This window comes from Triplophysa dalaica, chromosome 11 (genome assembly GCF_015846415.1).
Source record: "Triplophysa dalaica isolate WHDGS20190420 chromosome 11, ASM1584641v1, whole genome shotgun sequence".
Lineage (NCBI taxonomy): Eukaryota > Metazoa > Chordata > Actinopteri > Cypriniformes > Nemacheilidae > Triplophysa > Triplophysa dalaica.
Window position 1 is genome coordinate 21,999,893 of NC_079552.1, and position 26,749 is coordinate 22,026,641.

The following is a 26,749-nucleotide window of genomic DNA, read 5'->3' on the forward strand; positions in this document are numbered from 1 at the left end:
ATTTTGGGTAAATGTTCGCTTTAACTGTGAGTAACTGATTTTGCCAAGTGGTCGATGTTCTTAGGGCAACTTTATATTATGATGTTGTTATTCAAAGAGGGCATAACACATAGGGTTTCTGCCAATCTCATATTAATCTTGTAGTATTGCATACTTCGTATCTTTGAAGAGTATTTAGTTTGATCACATTTATAAAAGATAGATACAGCTTTATGATTGTTTCTGAAAACATACGGCTTGTGCGGGGGGAGGTGTGGGGATGTTTGGGGGGGGGAGGTGTAGGCTGAACCAAAGCACTTAGCGCACCCATTGTCAACAAAACACAGACATCAGTTTCACTCACTGCATACGGTTCATGTCCGTTATCTTTTAGCGCTGAGGCGGCTCCATATATACATGTTTCAAACCATCTCCAAATCCAGCGTTATATCCATACTTTACCTAATTTTCATAACCCAAATGTAGTAAACAAACAAGCACCTGAACTTCGCAAACGTATGCTCTCTCTCTTTCTCTCTCTCTCTCCTACTCCTGAAAAGTTGTTACAGAACAGTTTTATATGTTTGAAAAAAACTTTCCGAAACCTGTACGATCGCTGGGGGAGTGTATCGAGCACAGAAATACTACGTAATACGCCCAACTCATTTTTTGACAAGTTGACCATGTTAAGCATGAGAAGACAGCATGTTTAACATTGTTAACAAGTCAGAATGCATAAAAAACCGTTGCAGGTCCTTTAAGTGAAAAATTTAGTGTTAATTGTAGTGTATAAAGTGTACAATTTAAGAAAAAAATTGTGTGTGGCCCAAACAAGAATTTTGCAAAGGGAGTATAAATGTGCATTTGTAGTGGAATGGAACATTTAGGAGCCATTCACATTTTACGTCTTTTGCGCGCGCAAGTTCGTTATTTTAAATAAATTTTACTAGGCGCAGCATCGAGATGGAAATATGTCAACTTTCCAGAATGCCGCATGTGATCAGCGAGCGGGTCATGTGACATGAGAAAGCGCCGCGTCAAGCGTTTTCCGCACCGCTTTAGACGCGAAATGTGAATGGCCCCTTAGTCGCCTTTTAGGTGGAATAAGAAACGCCTGACAATTTAAAGTAACCTCTTTATTCCTCTCTCTCTCTTTTTCTCTCTCTTCCGTATATTATCAGTCAAGCCAGGGTTATTTACAAAGAGACGTGTCTATCAGTTACAAGGACATGAATCTGCCACGACTGAGATAACAAAGGAGGAAATCAAGCAGGGGCCTTCCCTCAAAAGATGTCTCTCTTTACCTCTCTTTCCCCTCATCCGAGTCCCGGCTCGTGCTGAATGGCTCTCTTCCTGGCAAGGTGCCTGCCGTGGCGGGCGATAGTACATTTATCCTCTCTGATTAGATTAGAAATTATTAATGGAGGGCTGCGAAGCAGAGCAAAGGGTCATTTGGAGTTTAATTCTATTCTCGGATAACTTAATTTCGCCTGATGTGATTGTTATTGCCCGAGTGCTAGATGTTTATAGGAAACAATATCCTCAATAACACATTCAGACATCCTATTTAAAGGGTCAGGCCGGGCCATTAGATAACAGCTTCTGAGGAGCGGCATGTCACGAGTGACTTTAAAAGGTCAACGGTCCCGGGGAATCGGGGAATGCTTTTAATGGAGAATCGGAATATGCGGGATTCGTAAAAAGTTTGGCAAAGTGCACACACGTGGGTATTTCGATAGAGAGGGAAAAGGGGACGATGAAATCATAGCGCAGCTTACACACCGCAGCCATGAATCTTCAGCGAGTCGGGAATGAATATGCATGAGGGCGACAAATCAAAGCAAGCATAAACAATGGATGACACGCATTTATAATGCATCGTCAGCGCAGAGAGAGAATAAAACTGTCGGAGCATCTGAGAAACGAGAGAGAAACGGAGACAAAAGAAGAAAGAAATAGCCGTGGATACAGGGCCATCTGGACACGGTTAGCCTGCTCAGATAACGTTTCAGCCGCTCTGATTTGCAACTCCGTCAGTTAGCTACAGTTACGCACCTGTCCCTGGACAAAGCGACTCACCTTTCTGCCGGCTTGGCTGGCTTTCCATCGCTACTGCTGATAGCTCAATCACAGGCCAGTGCCAGCCGGCTAATGAAGTGCTCTCTGGAGGTCACTATTCCTCTCCGAAGTCTCAGCCATTTGCGGTCCTCTTGAACCGGCTCATTTAGAGCACAGGGCCTGACTGTGTTCGGCAAGACTGAGCAGACCACGTCTTGGTCCCACCTGATCCATGTAAAAGAGATACCGACCATCTTGCTTTATTACTAGATGTTATCGGTTTCACCAAGAAAGCCGGGAGTACACCGGGTGCAGGATTGTTTTGATTAGAAGTGAAAGACAAGAGCTCACCCCTGGTTCATACGTTAGATGACCTTTTATATAGTAACAGTGTATTTTTGACCATGGTTTGTCTCAGCGTCAATGAGTATCAGTATCCCTGGTCAATGGGCAGTTGTGCATTTCCATTGAAATTTCTAAAGAAACACTTCGCTCAAGTGACTATCTACTTTTACAGAAATCTTTACAAGAGCAAATTTTACAAAGCTGCAGACATTTTTTGCAGCAAATTTGCAGGTCAACTGGATACCGACAATTCGTGTTTAGTGCAGACTACCAATTTGTTCTATCAATGGCAGGTAAAGATTAAACCTTTTGAAAACTATAATTATTGTTTCAATTCATTCATTCATACCTTTAATATTAATTATTACCTTTAACCAGTTGATTCCCCTGGCGTAGACAGACATGTAAAACGTCTGTTACGTCAATGAAAACACAACAACACAAGTACAGTAATAACAACCAGTATTTTGTTTAGTAAAAGCATTGGCTTGTCATGAAATGTTACGGTAACACATACAGGCATATCAGTCATCGCCACAACAGAGATGAGGTAATGTCTTCGGAAACCAAAAACAGGAATCGCAGCCCAAACGCTTATTGTGCAAGACTGAATTTGAAGGAGTTGCAGTCACGGTATCAGGTTTTAGTGGCCAGTCTGCAGACTGGAAGGAAGGTTAGCGCTACAGCTCCGGGGGGTTTGGTGCTGGTATGGAGAACTGCTGATAAAGTTTCCCATGATGGATTGAGTTGGCTGGAGGCAGCCTGTGGTGCCACATCACGTTTAATTGCATGCATCTTTTATGTAGAGGTGTTTGCGCGTGTGTTTGTGTGTATATCTCCCTTTTTTGTCGCTCAATCAGGACAACTTAATAAAGTAGAAGGTTTAAGACGTGTGATATGCTTTAGCAATTACACCCAGCGGGGTCATCGTTTGGCTGGTTGGCTATGTTGGTTTGCGCCTGCTGGTCGAGAGAAACAACATTATGCAAAATAAACACATTTTTCTTCATTTATGGCAATTCAAAAGTTTTCAAGCAACTGCCATGTAAGCCCTTTTGTGTTGTTGCCTGGTTGTTCAGTAATGTAAATCTCCGACACACACCCTAGAATATCATGTGTTGTGTGGTTTGTGTGGTATACAGTAAGAATTTGCTAAAAAAACGTTCACATTTTTAGTTGAAACAGCAAAATGCAGACTATCGAAGAGATTTTGTCGAATAAACTGTCTCTTGTGGATCCATTCGGAGTCTGTTCATTCAATATTCTCCACAGGGGACTCCAGTGAGAAACATTATGTGGCTCTTTATCGGATCAGCCCAAATGGTTTTCCTGTGGCTTCGCACCATTTCCATATAGCGGCCTTGGGGTGGCACAATCATCTTGGATTTGGCAAGCTGTTCCAAACCACAGAGATTAAAACGGTAGAGAAGCCATTAGAATATACAGTCAACGCTTAAGGCTCATTCTGGCCAATTGCGGAGGAAATCTCAGCGTTAATGGGTAATGACATCCTTGAGTTACTTGTCTGTTCTGGTTATGAAATGCACGGGGAAGACTGGAATATCAAGTCATAGTGGGATGTTTCGGGCAAAACATCGCTCAACGTTAAAGTAATCCAAAGGGTCTCCAATTCAGGAAGCCAGGCCGGGAAACACACAACGACAAAAGTCATACGGTCTCACGCGCACACAAACACGCATGCTGTCAGCACCTTTTCCATGATGGATCCCTCTCATTTTCCGAGCTAGGATCCGATAAAAGTGGCAGCCGAGCTCTGGGGCCTGGCGTTCTCTGATTACACCTCAACGTCCCAGAGCAGATGTAGCCGAGCAAGCCCCTCCTGGCCTGGCTAGCACGGCGCTACATTTACCCGACCGCTTCTCAGCTGCGACCTCAGCCTCAGGCGCTCCACCATCAAAATTTCATGCGACCATATGGAGGAATATTAGTAATAGAGATTTACTGTCAAGGTCGTCCCATTGGAGAAAATAAGAAAACTGTTACATATTGCTTTGGGTAAATGAGAGGGAACCGGGCGAGGAAAACGGAGCCCTTCATCTTTGAGACATTGGAGAAGCGAGCCCAGGCCATAAAGAGCGTGTTAAGTGCAATTGAACGGGAAGAGCTCTTGAAACACCATAGCGCTTTGTTGGTGGGGCGAGGGAGGTGAGCGATGATGTCTTGTCACCGCGTCTCTTCAGCATGCGTGACTCCTGCGCACACTCGACAGGTCTGGCAGGTTGGGGCTGTGATCGCAGTGCCGGCCTAAATTACAGCAGGTTGACAGATAAGGAAGCTGTTCGGCTGAAAGCACACAACATCAGAGAGAGGGCGGAGAGGCCGAGCATTGTGTGCCTACCTCACCTCACGCTTTCATAGTATACCTGTCCATCAACACGTGTCATTAAGGGCTGTTATTGACTCCTTTACACACTATCGACAGGAAATGTGTAGTTTAAACAGGTTTTGCTTGTGTGTCGCCATAGCATGTTATGTAATCTAACGCAAACTGCAAATGGGGTCTGAAACTTATAGTAAGTTATTTTTTAACAAATTCTTAGTGAAAGAGATTTTGACCTATGAGGGTTTTCACCCCCATAAATGACAAAATATTATGTCAGGTGTCAATTGACAATTTATATTCGGAAGATTTTTCTGATTATTTGTGATTTTCAGATTATTGTGATTTAACTTGCCTAGTTTACACAAGCAGTTACATTTTTTTTTTAAACTCACAAATGCAACTAAAATATGCAAGATGAACGTTTCATTACACCTGTCTATCAATGCCTGTTTTTAAGCGCCGTTCATGACTCCTTTAGACACTATTGACAGGAAATGTGTAGTTTAAACAGGTTTTGCTTGTGTGTTATCTATCTAGTGCGGTCAGAGCTTCAAATGGGGTCTGAAATTTATTATTAAGTTATTTTTAAACAAATTCTTAGTGAAAGCATTACATTCCTACGTTGAAATTGGAACATCTAATTGAGTCGACAGTTTTGCTAATGTCGGTCTGATAATGATTGCTCCTCTTTATGTTTGTTGGATTCAGCTGCATCAACGCTTCATGGCTTCTGTGGTTGGCGACTGAAGTTATTCACTTTTCACCACCAATGAGGCACAGCACGCGGTGCCGGTTTCGCTTAGAGAGGTTTTCTTTCATGCTGAAACTGTACCTCTCCACAGGCTCCGCTTTGAACCTGAACACTCTGCGCTGAATCAACACGGGGGCACAAATGCGATCCAGACCCCAAATTTGGGATTTCGGATACGGAGGGTTATGACGGCAGTTGGTCCTCTTCCTGCAAAGCCTCATTAACATTTATAAACTCAAAATGAGGGTCTTATGGGAGATGTTTTGAGCTACATTTCATAAACCAGATATGTCTCCTCCCTCAATATTCTGCACAACCGCAGCCTGTCCGTTTGGTGGATAAGCCATGTGCACAGGAGGGTCAATTTGCAGCCGACTCTTCTGGAACCAATTAGAAAGTGCATGTTTCCCCGGGGCGCTCCAGATGAGTAACTCCGCATTAGTTGTTTTATCTTCTGATATGCAGGCATTATTAGTGGTGAGACACGGACGGTGACTGTGGTTACACAGTGATAAGTGTGAAAACGGGGATTGGCTAAGAAACCTTGGGCATGTTGCATTATGCCTCCACACACACATACACCCATGCACTCATCCTCCCCTGCTTGTTATACCACAACAATCCCTCTTTTGTCAAGGATGATTGATGACATGTTGGAATTTCATTCATGGAGTTCTGTGTTTTGGAGTTGCTGTGACGACCAGGTATAAACAGGCTCCGGCCGGGTATTGAGTTTCACCAAAGAGAAACAACAGCAAGGACCTTTTAAAGGTTAAACAAACAGTTATTGCTGATATGGCTGTGGATAATGGGTGAATTATCTTTTACAAAATGTTTATTGTTCACACGGACGATCGATCAGGGCGTACGCATTCCTCGTTCGTGACCTCAGTGCAAATTCAACAGTTCCTCTTTTCACAGAATCAGGATGTGAAGAATTAAGTCTGAAATTATTTTTAAAACAACTTGTCAATGAAAAGAACCAGTTTACCTTACACACCGTAGGTTATATAATTATTACATTAGATGTTTCCTTTTTTTTTTTATGTGAGGTTTGCAATTGGAACCCGGTTCCCAAAGTTGGGATGTCTAAATGCAGTTTACAACTTTTACTCGCAGGATTTATTTTAATAAAATTCAAAGTAAAATATTAGGATTATTTCAATTATCTTTAAAAAACTGCTGCTATCTGAGTATTATCAGTAATAATCATAAAAGTGTATAGTAAACGGTACAAATAGTATAGTTGTAAGAAATATTATTTGAACAATTGTATTATAGACCCTTATGGTTCATATTTTGGTGATTAAAATGAGTTTTGTACTACACTCTTCAAAAGGTTCTTCAATGCCATAGAAGACAACTTAACATCTGAAGAAAGAAGGTTCTTCAGATTTGAAAAAAGGAAGAAAGAAATGGTTCTTTAAGGAACCTTTGACTGGTTCTTTGTGGTACCAAAAATGGTTATTCTATGGCATTGCTGTAAGGAACCTTTTAAGCACCTTTATTTTTAAGGGTGTAAAATGAATCAAATGATCTATTGAATCTCAATTCTATAATTAATGCCGTACAATAATTGTTGTATGACTTGAATTGTTGAATAATGTTGTATAAAAATATGAATAATCTTTAAATCTATAAACGTAACCTTTGCATTAGCTCTTTTTCTCTCTCACAAACTCTCAAGTTGAGTAGCTGACTAGCTGGGAGTTTTAAACCTCCATTAGAGGAAGTATGGGAGTTCAGATAAAAGCAGCTTGGCACTATGATTTATTAATGTTACGCTATAATACTGTGGGACTTTTGGAGTAAGTCTTGTTGACTCTCAGACTTAGACCTTTGGCATTGGGAGGATTTTCACAAAGACGACACGTCCTGGTCATCCTTCACCATTTCACAAACGTTCACTGGGTACCAAGGGCTTATGTGGGATTGTAGTGATGGCATTCTGTAGGTGACATTTCTGTGAATTTCTGCTGTCCCTGCGCAAGTTTCACTATGTGCTGTCACGCTCAAAGAAAATAAGTCATTTGTAATGGGGGATATTAAGTTGAACGTGTCATTTGTCAAAATAAACACACACTAATAAGTTCTCCTCCAAAGCCTAGTGAGCCGCCTTAATTTTTACTCCCTACGTGAGGCATTTCAGCAGAGTTTGGCATTAACATGCTGTCATGCTGACAGCTTTATACTCTCCTAAGCATAAAACACATAGCACACATGAATAACAGATAACATTTCTTTAATTCTATCTGCCATCTTGTATAGAAGTTAGTTGCAATGCATTGTGTGATGTGATGTTGTCTTACCATTTGGCCAAAAGAACGTATCTTAGTAGAGTCATAGGATGAGGGTTAGAGTATTTGATTTGTGTTCTTAAGCATGAAGTGTTTCAGAAAAGGAGTCCTTTGTTTTAATGGATGGATAAATGTCTGCATTGAAAAGTGCACCATTAAGAACTTGTTCTCTACAAACTACAAGACTCGTTGCAATATTTATTCACCCCCCCCTCACTAATGCAGGTTTTCCTTATGTGCAATGCAAAAATACAATTAGATTAATACTTGAATTACTGTGAACTCCCACTGATACACTGTATGTGGATGTCTAGTCTAGAAATATTAAATATTAATAATTGTCCATCTGATACAGACACAAAGGCCAGTCCGTACACAAAATACAAGTGAAATTCAGTTTTGGCAGATGAATTTTCTTTGAGTATAATGTGATTGCAAAAGATCAAAATGATTAAAATGAGAAACTTTAAATTACTTCCAGTCGAATTCTAAACCACACATACAGCCGATATTTGACTTTACACACATTAGTAAGCCCAAAATGTATGATGTCTATGGGCAGAAGTGCGTGGCGTGCTCTCTCTCAATGCATCAATGCATTCTGCCATTAGTCAGGAGCTTAATGTATGAAAATGCAGCAGGTCAATGCTCAGCCTCTTCTTCTGCTGCATGAATTATTTACAGCTGCACGGGAACTCCATTATGCATACTGGCCACCACTTTAGATTGCTCTTAACCACACAAAACACACATAAATACACAAACACGCACATGCTAAAAATGCGCATTTGTTCAATCAAATTTTTTGTTGTTATGTTAGTGGCATATGGGGTTCATAAAAGATGTCATAATCAAGCATATGTAATAAAACATTCTGGTTAGAGTTTGTTCTGAGCACTTAATCCTAAATAACAAACTTGTGAAGCAAATTCAGCCTGGAGCACCAACAAATAAAGAGCTCCATTCAAATTTTGTAGCTCATTTTTTAGCTTTTTTAAAACCTACACCATAAAACTTGTTTTTGCCAGTAACTTACTGTAGATTTAATAACTAATTAATACACTTTCCAATTAATACTGTTTTCAATTACTTTAATAATAATTAAAACACTTCGACTTTTGAGATTGAAAATGAGCAAGAAGAGACTGGCATTAGCACAGCAACACTGCAAAAAAATTACATTCTTCCTTAGCATTTTTCTCTTGTTTTCTTTAAAACATAATTTTGAACACTTTAAATTACGATACATTTAAAGAAAAGTGACCCAAAATATTTAGTCTTGTTTCATGAAAGAAAAAATATGTAAACTAGGTATGATTATGCTTAAAACTAAATTGTACTACAAATCTTTCACTATTTGTTTATGTTCACATTTCTTTTTACCCACATCATTTCTGATTCCTCCTCGGCTCTTAAAATGTGTGTAAATGAAATTTTCTGCCTAAAATAAAAAATAGTTATGGTAAGTCCTCCTGCTCTTATCATTCTATGCAACATACAACATAACCTCTTAGATGTCCCATGTGCTGTGGAAAGAAGACATGAACAGACACACTAGATGTCACTATTGTAACTTGATGCAGAGCTTGTGTTACACACAGACCATGGGATGGGAAAGACTGAGAGAGGCATAACAACAAGATATTTTCTAGAGTTCCACGTCTTGTCAATGAATATCCCTTTCCAGTCCTGTTATTTTATTAAAAGCAAATAAATTATACAATTTTGAATAAACTTATTTGTATTAATAATTATTTATACTTATTATTCATTCATGTAGTTTATTAGCAAAAAGAGCATAGTAACGTGGCAAATTCATACAGTCTAGAACATAAATGTGTGTATACTGTATGTTGCAAATATGGGTCATCCACTTAGAGTCTGAACAATAGTTTAGCTTTGAGAAAGGGGTTTGTGGAAGAATAACAGACTTTTGGGGATTGTTTACATTAGGGGTTATGTTCATAACAAAATCAGGTGGCAAATTTTATTGATTTGAAATAATGTTTGTTTTTCTCAATTGGAATAAGACATATTTCGGTTCTACCAGCTGGTTAGCATAACACTACCAGTTCAAAATAAGACCAGACCAGACCATTTACAATTAAACAAACTCATCTGTATGAAATCATCAAGAACTCAAGGACATCTCCACGTTATCATTTTGAACAGTACTTTTTAAACTGATCTGAGAGAGAGTAAATAGTTACGCCTGTCACATAATTATAATGGAAAAGTCATTATGAGCTTGTGAATAGGCTGCTCTCTCTATATATATATCACAAAAGCGTTATTTTAGTGGATTTAATTGATTCCATAAATGAATATGACAATCCATACTCGCTTTTTTAATGAAAGAAAACGATCAGAATTCTGGATTGTCTTGAAGGGTTTTTAAATAATCGTATAATAATCCAAGTAAGATAACCATATAGCCAATAGTAGATTTGCTTCTACATGCTTTAATATTAGCAGATAGAACTAACAGGCTGTATTGGATGAACCATTTTGAATAGATCCAGTAAGGTTTTACCTTATTGCACTTTCTTCAATTTCATTTTATCTTCACTATTGCGAACCAGCAGGTTTAGTGTTGACATTATCTCTTCAGAAGATGTAAAAACTCACCTTGATTTATTCCATTCACACTAATTGTGCCTGGTAATATCTTGTCACTGCCATAAATGAGACAAATGGATGATAATATTGGAGTACAAGATGTGATATCCTTCAAGTAAGCCATCTCTTCGCTCGGTGGTGGTTTTCCGAGATACTGATTTAGATTTGTGTGCCCTTGAGTCAGCGGCTGGACTCGAACAGAACCGGAAATCGATCTGAGAGCAAATTATGGCTGAGATGTGAATATTAGTCTGGCTTGGCACACGATGATTAAACTATAAAAGACACCATCACAATAATAAATAATTTTAGCTAGACTATTATATATCTTTTTACTTCTGATTTTATGACTGGTAATAAAAGTCAGAGTTATTCAGACACGCGCACACTTCTGCAAAAATGATTTGAGATTGTATTACCGTCGGACCTCTAGTCTAGGAGGTAATTGAAAACACGTTCATCTCACCCATCAGATATGGAACCCTAAGACTATATTTATATATAATAAAACATGACAATATAAGCCAAAGAAAAAACAGTCAAAGACCACCATTGTCTCTTTCCGCTTGTGAACTCATCAAACATTCATTATTAAAGAGATTTGTCATATGAGCGTGACTCTCGAGTCAAAGTTCATTTTGTTCCTGTAGCCCTCAGTTCATCTCAGCATGAGCAGACCAACATTTCGCGCGAGTACTTGGCGCGAGCGCTTGGTGAACGTGCTCGTACTCTATGCGCCGAGGTTACCGTTGGCAGATTTTTAATCTACATGTACGATGTGCCCTCCCGTGTCTTGTGTCTACTCAGCGGTATGTGGTCGAGTGTGATTTGGAGTGTTGGGCCGCAGCGTATTGATTGGCTCCGCCGGGGTAGGGCGCACGCAGACGACACACTGGTGACTTTGTTGTAAATGCAGAACGGGTGAGTGGTGGGTGTCAGGCTTAGGGTGCCGGCCAATCATCAATCATGTGCTGTCAGGCCTCCCTCTCTTTTCGCAAGCCTGCTTTTTTCTGCCTCAATGATCAGTCTTTGTTTAAATTGCGCAGTAAGACTCCCGCCAGACCACAAGAACAACCGCCAAGTTGTTTGCAGGTGCTATCGTTCAGAGCTGCCAATTAAAGTCATGTGATTTCCATAACAACCACAGGGCATGGTAAACATAATGCACTTTGATACATCTAGACTGTGCATACAATGGAACGGCTGACAATGTGTTCATAGACGTCAGTCCTGGACGGTTTGAGAAAGGACAAAATTGGAAATAAACATCATCCGTGTTTGGTGGCTGGTGATGTCAGTACGTATTATTAACGAGCTTTTGACACTGTTGTAAACATATGAAAACAGCAGACTGGGGGGATTTGTGATATTTGCTCATAAGATAATACTGAGCTTGTATCCCTATACGGTTGAAAAAGAAATCATGCATTGCAGGTTTGAAATTTTAGTTAGTTTTGAAGATGGATGCTGATTGGTCAGCTGTTCTTAAAAACAAAACGACACAACTATTATGTACATAATATGCACAGCATCCATATTAAAGTCAGGGACTTTAATAATCTTAAAGCTAAAATACACTACAAGACTTTTGCTCAGATTTTGCCCAGATTTTCAGTCTGGACTTGTATATTTGATCAATTAATGTGTTTCTATCTGAAACTTTTAAACAGTCTGCAAGTGTAAGATGTCTCGTGTAAAAAAATCTGTTGTTTCGTATTGTATTCCAGCCTTTAATGAGAATAAATGAGCCTTTAAAGCTGCAATCTGTTACTTTTAGAAGGTGCAAAGAAAACCCAGTTATTGATAAGTACCCACACCAAATAATGCAAGGCACAGCACTCATGAATGGTCTTAAAAAAGTGGAGCGTAGAACGCAAGGATCTTGAGACGTGCTTTTGATAACAGAAATTGCCATGCCAACTTGCTACTTCAAACAAAAGCTCAAAACGCTTGCCCTGCCTTTGGGGTCTTCTGATTGGTCCACTGCTGTGAAACTGACCAATCGTAATTCTTTCAACTTGACACGGCGTCTTAAAATGCGGCTCCCATAGGTGAGTCTGTTTAAACATGTGAGACATGTGCGTAACGGTCAAACACGTCATCCAACACAGGCTTACATCGAAAACTATCGAAAAGCACAATGAAAAAAACACATTGAATGTACTGCCCCGTAAACGGTCTACTTAAATTCCCAAACGTAAGCTTATAATAATGATTTATATGTTCAGATGACTAGTCCTGCTGTTTGACATCATTTGACGTTAAAGGTCCAGTGAAATTTAACGGCATCTAGCTGTGAGGTTGCGAATTGCAACCAATGGGTCACTCCACCCTTCCCTTTCGAAGCATTACGGTGGCTGACACAAGACAAGATGTCGTCATGTTTTGGCTTCTTTGCCGAAGGAGATTACGTATTTACAAAATGAGCTCTGTAGAGCAGTCTGTCATTAAGTGCTACTTTAGAAACAACATGATGAATTTCATGTAAGGGGACTCGCGGTAAATGTAGATAGAAATAGCTCATTCCAAGATTATAAATGCTAAACGCTGTCTTTATACACCCCTGTTCACAAAGTTATGTTTATTATATTGCATTTCTTTCAATAGACCCTCCAAAAATGTACACCTTTAACCCATTTAATGATAAATACGTAACTTAACCTACAATTTTTTGTTTTAAACACAGATGGCGATAGAGTGTCAAAAGTTGCAGACTGCAGCTGTGTGTGTTTGGGTGCTTACACATCTCACCTTTAAATTGAAAGCAATTCTTTCAGAAAAAAACAATTTTTTTGGTACCAGCCTTTGTTCTGCAGGGGCAGTCCATTTGATGTATTTTCAAGTTTGAGTACGTTCACTGTTAACACATTTTCGGGTTGACCCATTAAAGTGTCGATTTAATAATGCATCATAAAGTGTTTTACTATACCTGAATTATACTTTTGCTTCTAGTTGGAAATGACATGCTGTAAATCAGGGGACCTACTTTTAACATTAACCGAAAGTAGTCACACTCATTTATATCACTGAAGAATAATAAATTTCCCCCCTGTTTTTTTTCCTTTAAAACAGCATCTCATGCAGTACTATGCGGGTTCGCTTTAAGGCTTGTAATTTACAACACTCATTAGAGTGCTGAAAGCACCTCAGTCAATCTGAACTCTGAGACGCCGCAGTCACAAAGTACACCCTTACTGCAGTGCCTCGAAAAAATCAATTACACATTAAACCGAGGTAAAACTCTAATGCGCTCCTATGGCGTGTGCATGTTCATAAAGCTAAACAAAAATTGTTGCAGTCTCCAAGCTCTCGATGATAATCTGAACGCACTTGTTGGGAGGATAAAAAGTGGATCCAAAAAGTTCCTAATTGAGCAAACGGTGCATTAGCATCTCAGACTTCTTTGTTTATTTGTCAATGCATACTTGCATGAGCCTGCGGCTTGTGTAATTGGACTGGGAACTCCCGCGTTGCCTGTAAGTCTTCAATTCAGGTTGAAACATATTTTTTCTGTGCAGAGGCTGATCTCCAGTCGGCAGAGAGCCCGGCCCAGCCCGTCTCCGCTTCGCTGCTGATCTCATCTCCATATATGAGTTGCTTTGCACTTCTTGTGCCTGCCACGATTAATTAGCCACATCCAGGTAAAGGAACTTCTGTCAAAGTGCCAACAGCAATAAACATTGATCATAGTCACAGACTTTTTACTGGCTCACTTGATAGAAGGGGAACGCAGCCTTGTGTGTGTGTGTGTGTGTGTGTGTGCGTGTGTGTGCGCGTTGGTGGGTGTAAGTACATTTTGCACACGAGGATAAAATGATAAAAACTTTGCAGGAAGGATCATTAACTTCTTTTTTATGATTGTATTTTTTGTGAAAATGTGCTATCTCAACCTGATTTCAGACGAATTCATAACTATTTTACAAAGTGACTCATTCGTATGAATTAGTATATTGTGAAGCATACAACAACATGCAATTACTAGAAAAAAGCTGTTTTGAAACCCCACCCCCAATCCTCGATCCTAAAGTAACTGGCGCGAAAGCAAGTTGTACTTAAATGTATGAAATGAGATTGCACGAAATCATTAGCCAAAATTAGCCACATCGTAAATGTTTGCTGTGAGATTGTGTTGGCTATGTTGTGTTAGCTTTTGCCTCTCTATCGCCATCTCTGTTGAAAACATAAAATTGCGAAAGGGCGATTCCAGCGTTATGGACGTGACATTTTGCGTTATGGACTTGACATAAAAATGCTCAGAGAATGTATTAATTGCGAATATATTGAACCATCTGTTTGTATTTTACTAAACACTTGTTGATTAAGTCTTTTTCTTGTTTTTAAAGATGTCTCATGTACAGCTGCTTTGTAACAATGGAAATTGTAAAAAGAGCTATATAAATAAAGTTGAGTTGAGTTAAACATCAGAAAATTGTCAGTCAATGAACAAGTTTTCTATTTTTAAAAAGGGAAATAAACATGCGTTATGGATGTGACAAAAAAGTACATGGTTTTGGGAGACAACGAACTTTGTAGGATTTCTGTGAACTAAAATACACAAACCTGAAGCAATGATATCCAACAAATGGAGAAGGGATGCCTCTTCATAGAACATCAAATTGTTACTTTATTTATTTTCATGTGTCCTTTTATGAGGAATATTTACCACTATGGATGTAACAATCCTGAAAACGGCAAATACTTTATTATGAAAAATCAGGAATTCAAAATAAAACAATGCTTTAAAAACTTGAAGCGAGACCTTATATGGATATTTGAATCACCAAATGTTGATCACTCTGCTTTGTAAAAATCTTTTTTTTCAAAAAACTATTTTGTCATAGTAAGGCTGACATTTTTTACGGAATTGGCCAAAAGTACCAAAAGGCTAAATGGCAAAGCTGGATCTCTACATTACCAATTGTGGTTGAAAAGACAGAGTTATGAAAAGCCAAACTTACGTTTTTTTCATCACCTAAAACAAACTACAGGTTTATGCAACCGTCATAAAGGCAATGATGTGTAAACTTTCAACACGATCAATTCAAAACTATTTTATGAGGTGGCTAATTCATATTAATTCTTACAATCCCAATTGTTCATTTTAGTATAAATAGCTTTCGGGCCAGTGACCGTTACATTTGGAACTGAGGCTTCAGGCTGCATCTTCTAATAATCGCCACTTTTGTAAGATTAATACCAGATGTGTTCATATGAATTAGCCACCTTGTAAAATAGTTACAAATTCCCATAAGATCAGGCTGAAACTGTGGTAAAATGTATATCATTTATGTCATTTTTTGTAAAATATAGGCCTATGTACTGTGGCTTATATCTGTCATTTAACATTAATAGGGCATTACTTAATGAAATATGACACGTTGATGATCCTTATTAATAAAATAAAGATAAACATCTTGCAGATTCTACAAAAGGCGTGTAAACTTATGAGCAGAGCTGTACATGCACCACACTATTACGATCGTGTCGGAACATGCAGGCGTATGTTGAGTTGATAATAAAGCATAAACCTAATTTTAGGGGGATTTTTGTTTCAAGGTCATACTGCTGCCAGCGTACAGACAGCATTGAAAACAACCCAATCTCTTTTTCCAGAGCTGAACAACTGAAAAAGCACATTAAATGGCAAAACCAGAGCATAATGAAGCTGCAAAACAAAAACAACGTGCCAAAAAAGAAGAAAAAAAACTGTATGTAATGGAGGCCAGATGAGCCGACAGTAACAAATACCTCCATTAGCTACCACTGACAGAGCCCTGGAGAAGTTGGAGAAGGCTTTTACACGAAGCACGGTGGGGCAGGGAGGTGTTAGAGGACGTGTCCCGTTCAGGTGGGCCATGGGAAGCAAATCAACCTGAGCGAAGCGCAGAGGAAAGCAGAGCACCGGAGCCTAAACCCACAGACCTGTGTGCTCTGTTGCATTTTCCATGGACTGTGTGTGTGCGCAAAGGACAGCTGGGATTTCAATCAGAGACTTCTTTATGCAGTCCTCTAACACATAATGAAGTGAACCACTGCTCAGCATGAGCAAGCCTCATTCACACACACCACACACACACACATGCTGTGTTTTAGCATCATTACAGAAAACACACCGCATGCAATCAAAACCAAATGTGTTGCACGCCTTTCAAAAGTCACGTCAGAAATGACAATGTGCTGAGCAGAAAGCGATTTGTCCGAACCTTTAAAAGTTTATATCAACAATTAGTTCATAATAAGTCCGTTTGATTAAAAGCTGAAGACCACAAGCTGCAGAGCTCCTCAGGGGCTGATCTGGTGTATAAAAAAATTACCTCACCCTAAACCTGTCAGCACACCATTACAGCCCACGCCGCCATATGATGGCATGCCAGAAAAAAAGAGAACAAAATTCTGAAGCCATTGTAGCGAGAAGGTGTTGGCAGATGTAAGCTTAAGGAATGCAGCGACAGGATTATTTGTTGGATGGATGGAGTTTGTGCAATGGAGAAATGTTTAAGGGAAAAGGCTTCAATCTGTGGGTTCTTATCAGTAAGCATAATCGAATGAGATAGGGGATATCTGGATGAGGAATCAGATAAGACGAGAAAGAAAAACAAAACATTTAGCAAACAAAGGTTACAGTTGAGAGAAGCAATGACTCATGCAGAACAGAGAGCCAAAAAAGGGTTTGCGTGGAACACTGGCAGATAGAAGAAACTCAGAAAATATGTGTTGCTTTGTGCTACAATCTGTTGCGAAAAAATTTAAGGAATAGAAAAACGTTCTCCGATGCCAATTTATTTGTTATCCAGAAAATGTTTGGAAAAGAAGCTGGGGTCTTATCACATTAATGAAAAACAAAACACCAAAAAAGTCTGTAAATCAAGTCTTCGGACTTATACGATAGCCTTGTATAATATATAACTATATAATAAAAATTGGTAATAATACAATAGTCAGTCTGTGAACAACAGATAGACATTTTAAATTAGAAATCAAACATAAACTGTGCGATTTTTAGTGAAGAACTTGCAATAATATGCAAAGATTACAATTAATAAGTCATTATCCTGATAAAGTTTTAAAGATCCATTTTGTGATTTTTTGGATAATCTATTGACCGAAATGCCATTTAATATACATAACTATGTCTCCAGAGTTGTGTAAAGACCTTACATAATCAAGTGTTATGTTTTTACTATCTTCCCCTTACATGAAATCCATCATATTGTTTCTGCAGTAGCCCTTAAAGGCAGGGTGGGTGATCCTGTTCAGATTTTTTTTTTGTCATGTTGGTCGGAAATCTCTTTACATCCTGATAGCAATCAAGAACTATAGTGGTCAAATAATTGCTTTTAATTATATATCCTCTGTGAAAGGCGTAGGACCAAAAAACTTTTCCCAATCAAAACCTTCTGGCCGAACACTGTGACGGGTCATGTGTACATTTTCAGCCAACGGATTTTGCATACCACTGCCCTCCCTGTTCACGCAGACATCAAACATCATCAGCTCGTTCACGTCCGCTGTGTCAATGTAGAGAGACTGACGGACAATCAGCAACAATCAAACTTTCCTGCGGAAACGACAACAAGTATATCTACAAAACGTAAAGTGAGTTTTAAAAAAAGCAGTGACGAAATATCGTCTGGATCATGAAAGAGGAAAAACTCAAATTAATCGGTTCAGTTTTACACAATGGAGACCGCTCAGGCAGGCAAAGGGTCTGAAAGACGATACCATGGTTGCTCTCTTTCTTTCGGACAGATATACATGCTTCAAGAAGAATTTAATGGATTCAGTTTGTAATTCTTTACGTGGATTTACGAAATACATTCATGTGTTTGGAGAAGGCTGGTGATTTGGATGGTGATTTGCATAGAGGGTGGGATTATAATTTCAGTGCTAGCAGGCAAAAGTAAGCACCTTTCCAAATCATCCACCCCACCTTTAACATACAAACTGTTCTACACAACGCGTTTCATAAATAAATGATCTCCTTCAGCAAAGAAGAGAAAACGTGACCTTTGTCAGCCACCGTAGTGCTTCGAAAAGGAGGTGGGGGAGTGAGCCGTTGGTTGCAATTCACAATCTCACCACTAGATTACACAAATTTCATACCTTTATTATAATGCCTCTGTTTGTTTGAGCATCATATCTTGAGGTGCATAAATTTTGGGAGGGACTATCTGTCTATCCAATGTGAGATGGCAGGGTGGGTCATTATTTCTTTGCAATTGTGTTTGATTAGTGGCTAATTTTATTTTTTCATTTGGTGTGTCCATCATTCAGAGCGAGTGAAAGGTCACTAGCAAACTAAAGGTTAAAATCTAAAGACACAATAACTCATGCCGAACAGCAGCCGAGCGGAATTTTGCAGACCATCTTCATGAAGATGCATATTTGCTTCAAAAATAAATTCAGAAAGAAAAAGCAAATGGAGCAATGTAAAAAAACACTCTCAGTTGCCAAAAGTTTGTCATATCCCACAAATATATTTTTTATAATGTTCTATAAAAGCAGAAATCAGGGATTTTTTAAATCAGCAGATTCAACTGATTCCACATGTAATCCGCAGATCGACGTGTCTGCGCTGGAATGCTCTCATAATGCGAAAAACGCCAGGCTCCTTTTAGCTCTGAGATGTTTGTGGGCTCAAGAAGGCTCAGCCGGGGAGGGTGCATTAGTCCATTCATACCTGGGGGCCAATGAAAAGAGCCCTCAGGTAAGCCTTGTTGAAACAAATCTAAGCTGCTAATGACTCGCACTGTGAAAATATTCACAGTTCATTTAGCTTGATGACAACCTCAGCCCCCCCGTGCCCCCGTTCTCCTGTTTTGTGCATTAGTCATGCGTTTGTGTCGTAATCTGCAATGGTGATGCTGTGACAACAACTAAGCCTTTTCTAGCAGGACATAATGCTCATAGGGAAAACCATCACATTGTCTTTTGTAAGAGTGAGGACCAAAAATACTTGATGATGGTTATTGAGTGACAAGGCCAAAAATAAAACGTCTGTCATTATTGCCTCACCCCCATTCCAAACCGTAATGCTGTTATTTTTTCTTTTGAACGCAAAAACGAAACATGAAAGATTTTTTAAGCAGGTCTTCCATAGATGACTGTCAAGTTTCAGAAAGACTTTGTGTTAAACAGGCTTTTATTTAAAGTTGCAATCTCTACATGTTGATTTATTTTGCTAAGCTTGTACAGTAACACGTTTCATGTCATTTCACTCAGGTAACCTGCAATTGTATGTTTCAAACAGAGATAGCGACAGAGAAGCAAACGTTTAATTGTTTTCACTTATATCTTCCCTATAGACGGTTTCAAGGGAAGCAAGCACCAGTTAAAGTCGCGGTCACACTTGACTTTTCCCTCCATTGACCTCCAGAATTCCATTCATACGCAGGCTAATGCGACAAACCGAAAACGCAAGCTCGTCCAACGGTATTTCGCATTTCAGTTCAAGTTCAAGTTTGGTGAACTCAGAACTGCGAATTCGTGTCACGTGAGTGCATCAGACCAATAGTTGATCAAAACGTCACAGCGTGACCTCTCGGTGCAGAAATGTAAAACATGGAGGAATCACGCCTGCCCATTTTTGTACCACGGTCCGAACGATCTTCGCATGCTCAAAGTCAAGTCTGACCGTATCTTAATCTACGTTCTGTGTTTGTTGATCGGTCTGGCTAATAATTTAACAATTTATATTTTATTTAATGTATATTATTAATCATTAATATTAGTATTTTATTGTGTAACAATTGTAAGAAATATATAATTTGTTGAATTTTACTGTATATACAATTTTTTAAATATTAAATTTGTTGCATGGGTTGAGTAACTTTGTCACATTTAAATTTAGCCAAGCAATCCAATTTACTTGTTAGTTATTTTGCTTGTTATAGAAATAATCTACAGGGACTCTATTCTTTGCTCATGTGTCTTATATAGACAGGTGTGTGGCTTTCTTAATCAAGTCCAATCAGTATAATCAAACACAGCTGGACTCAAATGAAGGTGTAGAAACATCTCCAGGATGATCAGAAGAAATGAGAAGCACCTGAGTTAAATATATGAGTGTCACTGCAAAGGGTCTGAATGATACCCTTGTGACCATGTGATATTTCAGTTTTTCTTTTTTAATTAATCTGCAAAAATGTCAACAATTCTGTGTTTTTCTGTCATTATGGGGTGCTGTGTGTACATTAATGAGGAAAAAAAATGAACTTAAATGATTTTAGCAAATGGCTGCAATATAACAGAGTGAAAAATTTAAGCGGGTCTGAATACTTTCCGTACCCACTATATATCAGACACGTGCCAGTTCCAATGACGTGAGGGTCAACAATGATGATATTATTTTCTGAAATAATCCTCAAAAGTCTTCAGGCGGTCAAATGTCACCCGTACTCTGTCCTGATACTGTAAAGATACACTAATGTCAAACAATATCATACTCAAAGTGAAAATTTGCAGCTTTCATCGGCTCTTACTGAATGATTTGACTTTGGTAAGTGGGGGCGTGACTCTGCGTGGACACCATTGAACACAAGAAAAAGGAATTATCTTCTGTCCGCTCTCGGAAAAGCCCATTTTCATCTCTGTACACTGAGCTTTAAGACAGCACATAACCATCTGCTCAACACAACAAATAAAATGCTTAAGTCCGTGGACTACTCTAATTTACAGTTCGAGTTTCCTTCCTGGTTTGTCTGCAAGCCGTTATCTTGTTTCTGCCCAAACCAACAAGTACGCTGAAATGCAAATTGCATCTGGCACCAATGCCCGGTAATTTGACGTAATTACTACAGCTTGATACCAGAGTACGCTCCCACCGCATGGCACGGATCCATCACAATAATCAGTAATTGCTCTCCATTTTTGACGCAAAAATACCGAAACACCCATTTCTCTGTTCTCCAGCAGCTTGATAATGCCACATTACAGAAAGATCCTTCACCAAGTTCTATATTGTATGAAGTCAACACCTGTAGGGCCCAGCGTTTTCATCATCTGCTTGGAATAAATTGTAGTCATCATCATAACCATAATCACAGTAATAAAAAAGTCCTCGTCCTCTTGCCAAATTACCGTGGCATTTGATTTACAGTAATTGAGCGAGGGGGCGGCAGGCTTTACGCTGTGTCTTTTGACTGGTGGAGTACAAACACGCACACACCTGTGTGACTTACACCTGAGAGGGGGCCGGGATCCAGATCCCAATGATATGCCGACATTCCCCGGGGCGCACAATGACTAACATTGTGACATGTACAATAAACCAGGTGTGGAGGGGTTACAGAGGGAAAGAGACATTTCATTTTTTTGGAGATTATATTTTAAGAGCATTATACTTTAAGAAGTTAATTTCTTATGAATGAGGTTTGGACATCTGAACTGCTATTTCAGGATTCAATTAGGCAATGACAGGAACCCACTGATTGAAGTCAGTCAAAATGTTTTTATTAAAGATTTTGAAAAGGACAAAACACGGCACATGGACTTTTCTGCTTATTTAATTAAGGCCATAATTAGGTATTTACAGAAAAAACAGAACAAAGACAAATAAAAAAATTCAAGTATTTTTTGACACGTAAAATGTACTATTCTATGTTACATCATAATATTGATGTTTGAAATACTTTATGAAAGTTTGGCTTAAGGTGTGAAATCGTAGAGAGCGCAGCCATTATTTTGACTAATAATACTAGATGGCAATACTTTTTTCTTAATCTCCAGCCAGGTTGTCAAACAGATAACATTATTCTGAAAACCGTGAGAAATTGTCCAATTACATTTCCTTCTAAGAGACTTATTAGCGTTTAACTAGAAATTAGTAACGGATTCTGAAAACTGGAATCAGATCTCCAGGCAATATGATTCAGCTTTCGCTGTAATTGTTATAGTGTAGCAGCTCAATAAAACAGTGTCACAACGAAACGCTGTGAAAACATAATTAGTCCCTTACAGTGCAGAACATTTACGTCATTCAGTTTAACAGCACATGCTTCTCTTTGCTCTCCTATGTAGGAGCTCCTTGTTTTTGGTCAGCGGGCATGCGTGATCTTCTCCTCGCTATTGCTTCCTGCTTCTTCCTCTCGATCTCAGCAGCTGAACATTTTACTGTCCCATTGGATGAAACAAATACTGCAAAACAACAGAAAAACAGGTGCTACTTGAAACTTTCCAAAAAATATTACACATTTTTCCAGGTGGTGCATATGAAATCTAGTTTTTGTTATCTTTTTTTGTTTCCTTTTTTTGTTAAAGGGAGTGTTAACCAAAAAGAAAACTTCCACCATCATAAACTCACCCTCAATTCACAAAAGAAGATATTTTTAAGATTGTGGAATTCCAAATAGTTTTGGGGCACCATTGTCTAGTAGTAGTTTTTCCCTCCTATGGTAGTCAATGGTGCCCCAGAATTGTTTTGTTACAAACATTCTCGAAAATATCTTTCTTAGTGTTCAACAGGTTTGGAAAAACATAAGAGTGACTTAAGTATCATTTTTGGGTGAACTATTCCTTTATTCAATCAAATTTCGAAGACAGATGCAATCAGTATTTAGGAAAAAGACAGAAAGAGAGAATAAAACTTTAAATTATTATTTGATCAAAATCTTAATGCTTGTACATTTTAAAAGGATAGTTCACCTAAAAAGGAAATTTCTGTCATGAATTAGGCTTCTACCCCAAAAGTTGTTCCAAACCTGTATAAATGTCTTCATTCTGTTGAACACAGATCTTTGAAAAAATATTTGCAACTTGGGACATCATTGACTACCATAGTAGGAAAAATAACAATGGCAGTCAAAATGTCTTTAACAAAAATCTTACTTTTGTGTTCAACACAACAAAAAATGATACAGTAATTTTTCCTACTATGGTAGTCAATGATGTCCAAGACATGTCAGTCACTAACATTTGTCAAATATCTTTGTGTTTATCAGAACAAATAAATGTATACAGGTTTGGAAAAACTTAAGGGCGAGTAAATGATGACAGATTTTTCCTTTTTGAGAGATTTTATGATGAGTTAATGGTATATCTTTCTGTTTTGGAGCTTGACAGCCTATGGCCTCTGTATGGCTTCAACGTAAGGTAACAGCTGCGTTAACATTTATTCAGAGTGACTTGAAGTTAAGAAAATTATGAATTATTTCTTTAATAGGTCAAGCAAACCTGCTTATTACAATCATATGCTGGAGCAGTGTTCTATTACGCTTTTGAAGAGCTAATGCACTGCAGGTGCCATTACACACAAAGCTTACCTTTGTTGGTTAGTGTCACGGAATCCGAAAGATGTCTTTTGAATGTAATATTGCGGGAGTTAGGGGCATTTCCCATGTTTGTGCCCTGTGGCAGAATCGTCTGTGAGGTGGCTCTGACAGAACCAGGCATGGAACATCCAGAGCTGCCACTGTAACAAGGAACCGAGTTGGAACGGACAAAAGCACGGGTGGACGTTGTGGCTTTTGATGCATGGTGTGTTGGCTCGGTCAAGCCCATGCTTCGTCTTTGCAGATCCTGACTGGCAGAGATCCTCTCCACATCATCGCAAGCTTGACACAGAAGATCATCATCCCCGTCATTCCAAAGGCTGTCGGAGTCGAAAAGAGATTTTAAGTCTTCCTTTGAAAGTCCTTGAAATTTAGAAGTTGAGGGTTGGACAGAGCTTCTGCAATCTTTGCTAGCTCTCTTAAGCTCTGTTTGCTTGTAACCGTGGATGACTGTGCTGGGTGTTTTCCCTCAAGTGACAATTTTAGCAGCTTCTTGGTAGTTTGATTCTGGAAGAAGTAGGTGGCTTTACTCTAGTAGTGCTCTGGACGGACATTTGGCTTTCCAGGAGTGTCCTAGTAAAGGTGCTACTTTTGTTGTTGCTCTTTTTAATCTGTTGGCAGACGCCTCTACCGTGTAATACAGTGGGATTAGTCTTGGCCACAATATTCCTAGAGCTACACTCGGGTTTCTGGACAACATTCGAAGGCACTGGATTCTGTGTTATCTCCAACACAAAAGAGTCATTGAGAAGGTCATCATTTTCCCAGTCATCATCACAGTCCATCACTGTTGCTTTTGGTGCATCTACATATGCGTTCCTGACAGCAGCTGAACATGACCCTGGTTCGGAAGGGTCGGGTCTGATTTCTGGTGTGCAGTTGACCGATGGTGGGCTCAGTCTACCACTTAAGTGCTGAGTAGGACCATCAAACAGAGCGTGAAGCTCTTCCTCTTCCTGTCGGCATTGGGATAAGCAAGCGGTTACACCCGTCATGACTGCCACAGATGGCAGGTTATTTCTAGCTGTTACATCTCTTATTGTCTTGTTGAGTTCATTTAGTTCCTCTGTAGCGTTTTGTTGTCTCTCTTTGTCCTGACGGATCATATTGATGTCAAATTGCTTGGCAAGTTTCATGAGGTCCTCAACATTGCTCTGCCTGGAGGAGAGAGATCACAGCAAATAAAAAAACATTAGACTGAAAAGTACACACGTAGTTCAGAGACTAAACAAACCCTATGCAAAATGAAATGATAAAAAGTTAAAAAAATTGTTGTGTAATGGAGTGCCTCTTCTGTACCAATTTCATTAATATTTACCTGGTAGTAGGGAGATTTTAAATGTGTTATTACATCGACTTTTAAGTATTCAGCTGAACACGTACCGTGCTGAGATCCTTCTGACTCTGGTTGTCTAACCTCTGGAGTACATGGTATGGCATTGTCTCCAATCCACTGGAGCACAGAGTCCCCTCTTTAGGCCTATCAACCTTAAAATTGCATAAAAGTAAGAGGTAAATAGATTTAACTGTAACACACAAGTTCCTATATCTGCCATAATGTGACTTACTACCTTTGGTGCAATCCTGTCGACAATCTCTGATATCTCGATGACTTTGCCATTGGCTCCTTTTCCTGTAAATGTTTACAAAGATACTTTGATATTTATAAAAGTTACTATTGTAGCGATGGTGGTGTGACTACTGATTTTACAATGATAGAATTGTGCATCCCTGATAGAGATTCTACAATACAATATAATTTACATGTTAGATCTTAGGAAACGGACAAACTTGTATTCTGAATAATCCTTTTGTTTTATATTTGTTTCCAGTCTTGGTTTACATCATTTTTAAAAATATATAATTTCATCATATAAGATTTTGATCATACCCCCGAACCATAAAATACAGTATTATTGAAAGAAGATAAACACTTTTATCTCTGTGATTTTATGAAACTTGCCATTAAAGTTTTGAGTCGGTGAATTTGGATCCCAGATGATGTCTTGTAGGGTTTCAGTTTCATTCGGCGAATCTCCACGGTGACATCCATTAAATCGGATTCTTGGCCGACGTTTTGGGGTCGTAAAATCTGAGAATAAAGATGACATCATCATCATCATCATCGACACGATGCTTGCACAAAACGTGACTTTGTTTGCCGTTGTTTGAGCATGCTCTTTGGAGTACTATGATTAAAACATCGATTATCATTCCGTAGCAAGCTATTGATGATCTGGTATAACCTTTCATTTTTTTGACTAAGCTGGTTTGATTCTTTATCACAAGTTTTACGCGTGCTTTACCTTTACGACAGTTGTAGGAGTTTGGCATGAGTTTCTGCTGCGACTTTCTCTCACACCAACCATGTGTCGCAAACCGACGTTCCTGTTGTCCGTCATGATTTATTTCACCAGGTGTAAACAATACCGCAACAGTATGCATAACTTAATTAATCTAACCACAACAATTATACGGCATTTGTCTTTATATTAATAAGTAAATGTTTAGTTAATCATTCGGTAAAGCTCTCACACATCGCCGCCATGTTTTTTAACGTTTACATGAACGCGCATCCCTGATTGGTTCTTGGAATCTCGTAACGTCTCGCGAGACTTTAAACTTCCAAGGACGCTTCATACAGCAAACACATTGAACAAAAGCCAAGTAAAACATCCACTGAATGAGAACAGCACTAAAGCATTTGTATTGCGTGCTGCAAGTAAAAAAACACAATTCTCTGATTTTTATGTAAATTTACTGATACACTGATACTTCGTTGTTGATATTTTACATTACCATGTGCTTGTTTGTGTTTTATATATTTTTGTTCTCCTGCAAATACTTGTCAAGATTTTTTAGATAAATTTATATAAATAAAATTTATAACCGCTAACTTTCATTTGATTCAATACAACAGGCCAATGTGAGTTAAAAGAATAATTGGAGGTAAGCAAAAAAAAGGTAAATTAAACAATTCTCCCCACATTACAGTAGTATAAGGGCTTAGACAATCTAAAATATTTGATATGTTTTTTGTAGAATACCAGACGCTATAAACATAACTTTGTAAACATAGAAAAATAAA

General features: G+C 38.8%; 1 protein-coding gene across 1 annotated transcript; it reads right to left on the reverse strand.

Annotated features, from left to right (window-relative positions):
- Positions 1 to 21,847: 21,847 nt before the first annotated feature.
- LOC130432043 (ewing's tumor-associated antigen 1-like) lies at positions 21,848 to 25,995 on the reverse strand. Its single transcript, XM_056761270.1, is given in 8 exon segments — positions 21,848 to 22,528; positions 23,653 to 24,111; positions 24,149 to 24,819; positions 25,045 to 25,072; positions 25,075 to 25,131; positions 25,199 to 25,294; positions 25,625 to 25,753; positions 25,968 to 25,995. Coding segments are annotated over 8 exon segments (1,593 nt in total). The 3' UTR covers positions 21,848 to 22,403.
- Between the last annotated feature and the right edge of the window lie 754 nt (positions 25,996 to 26,749).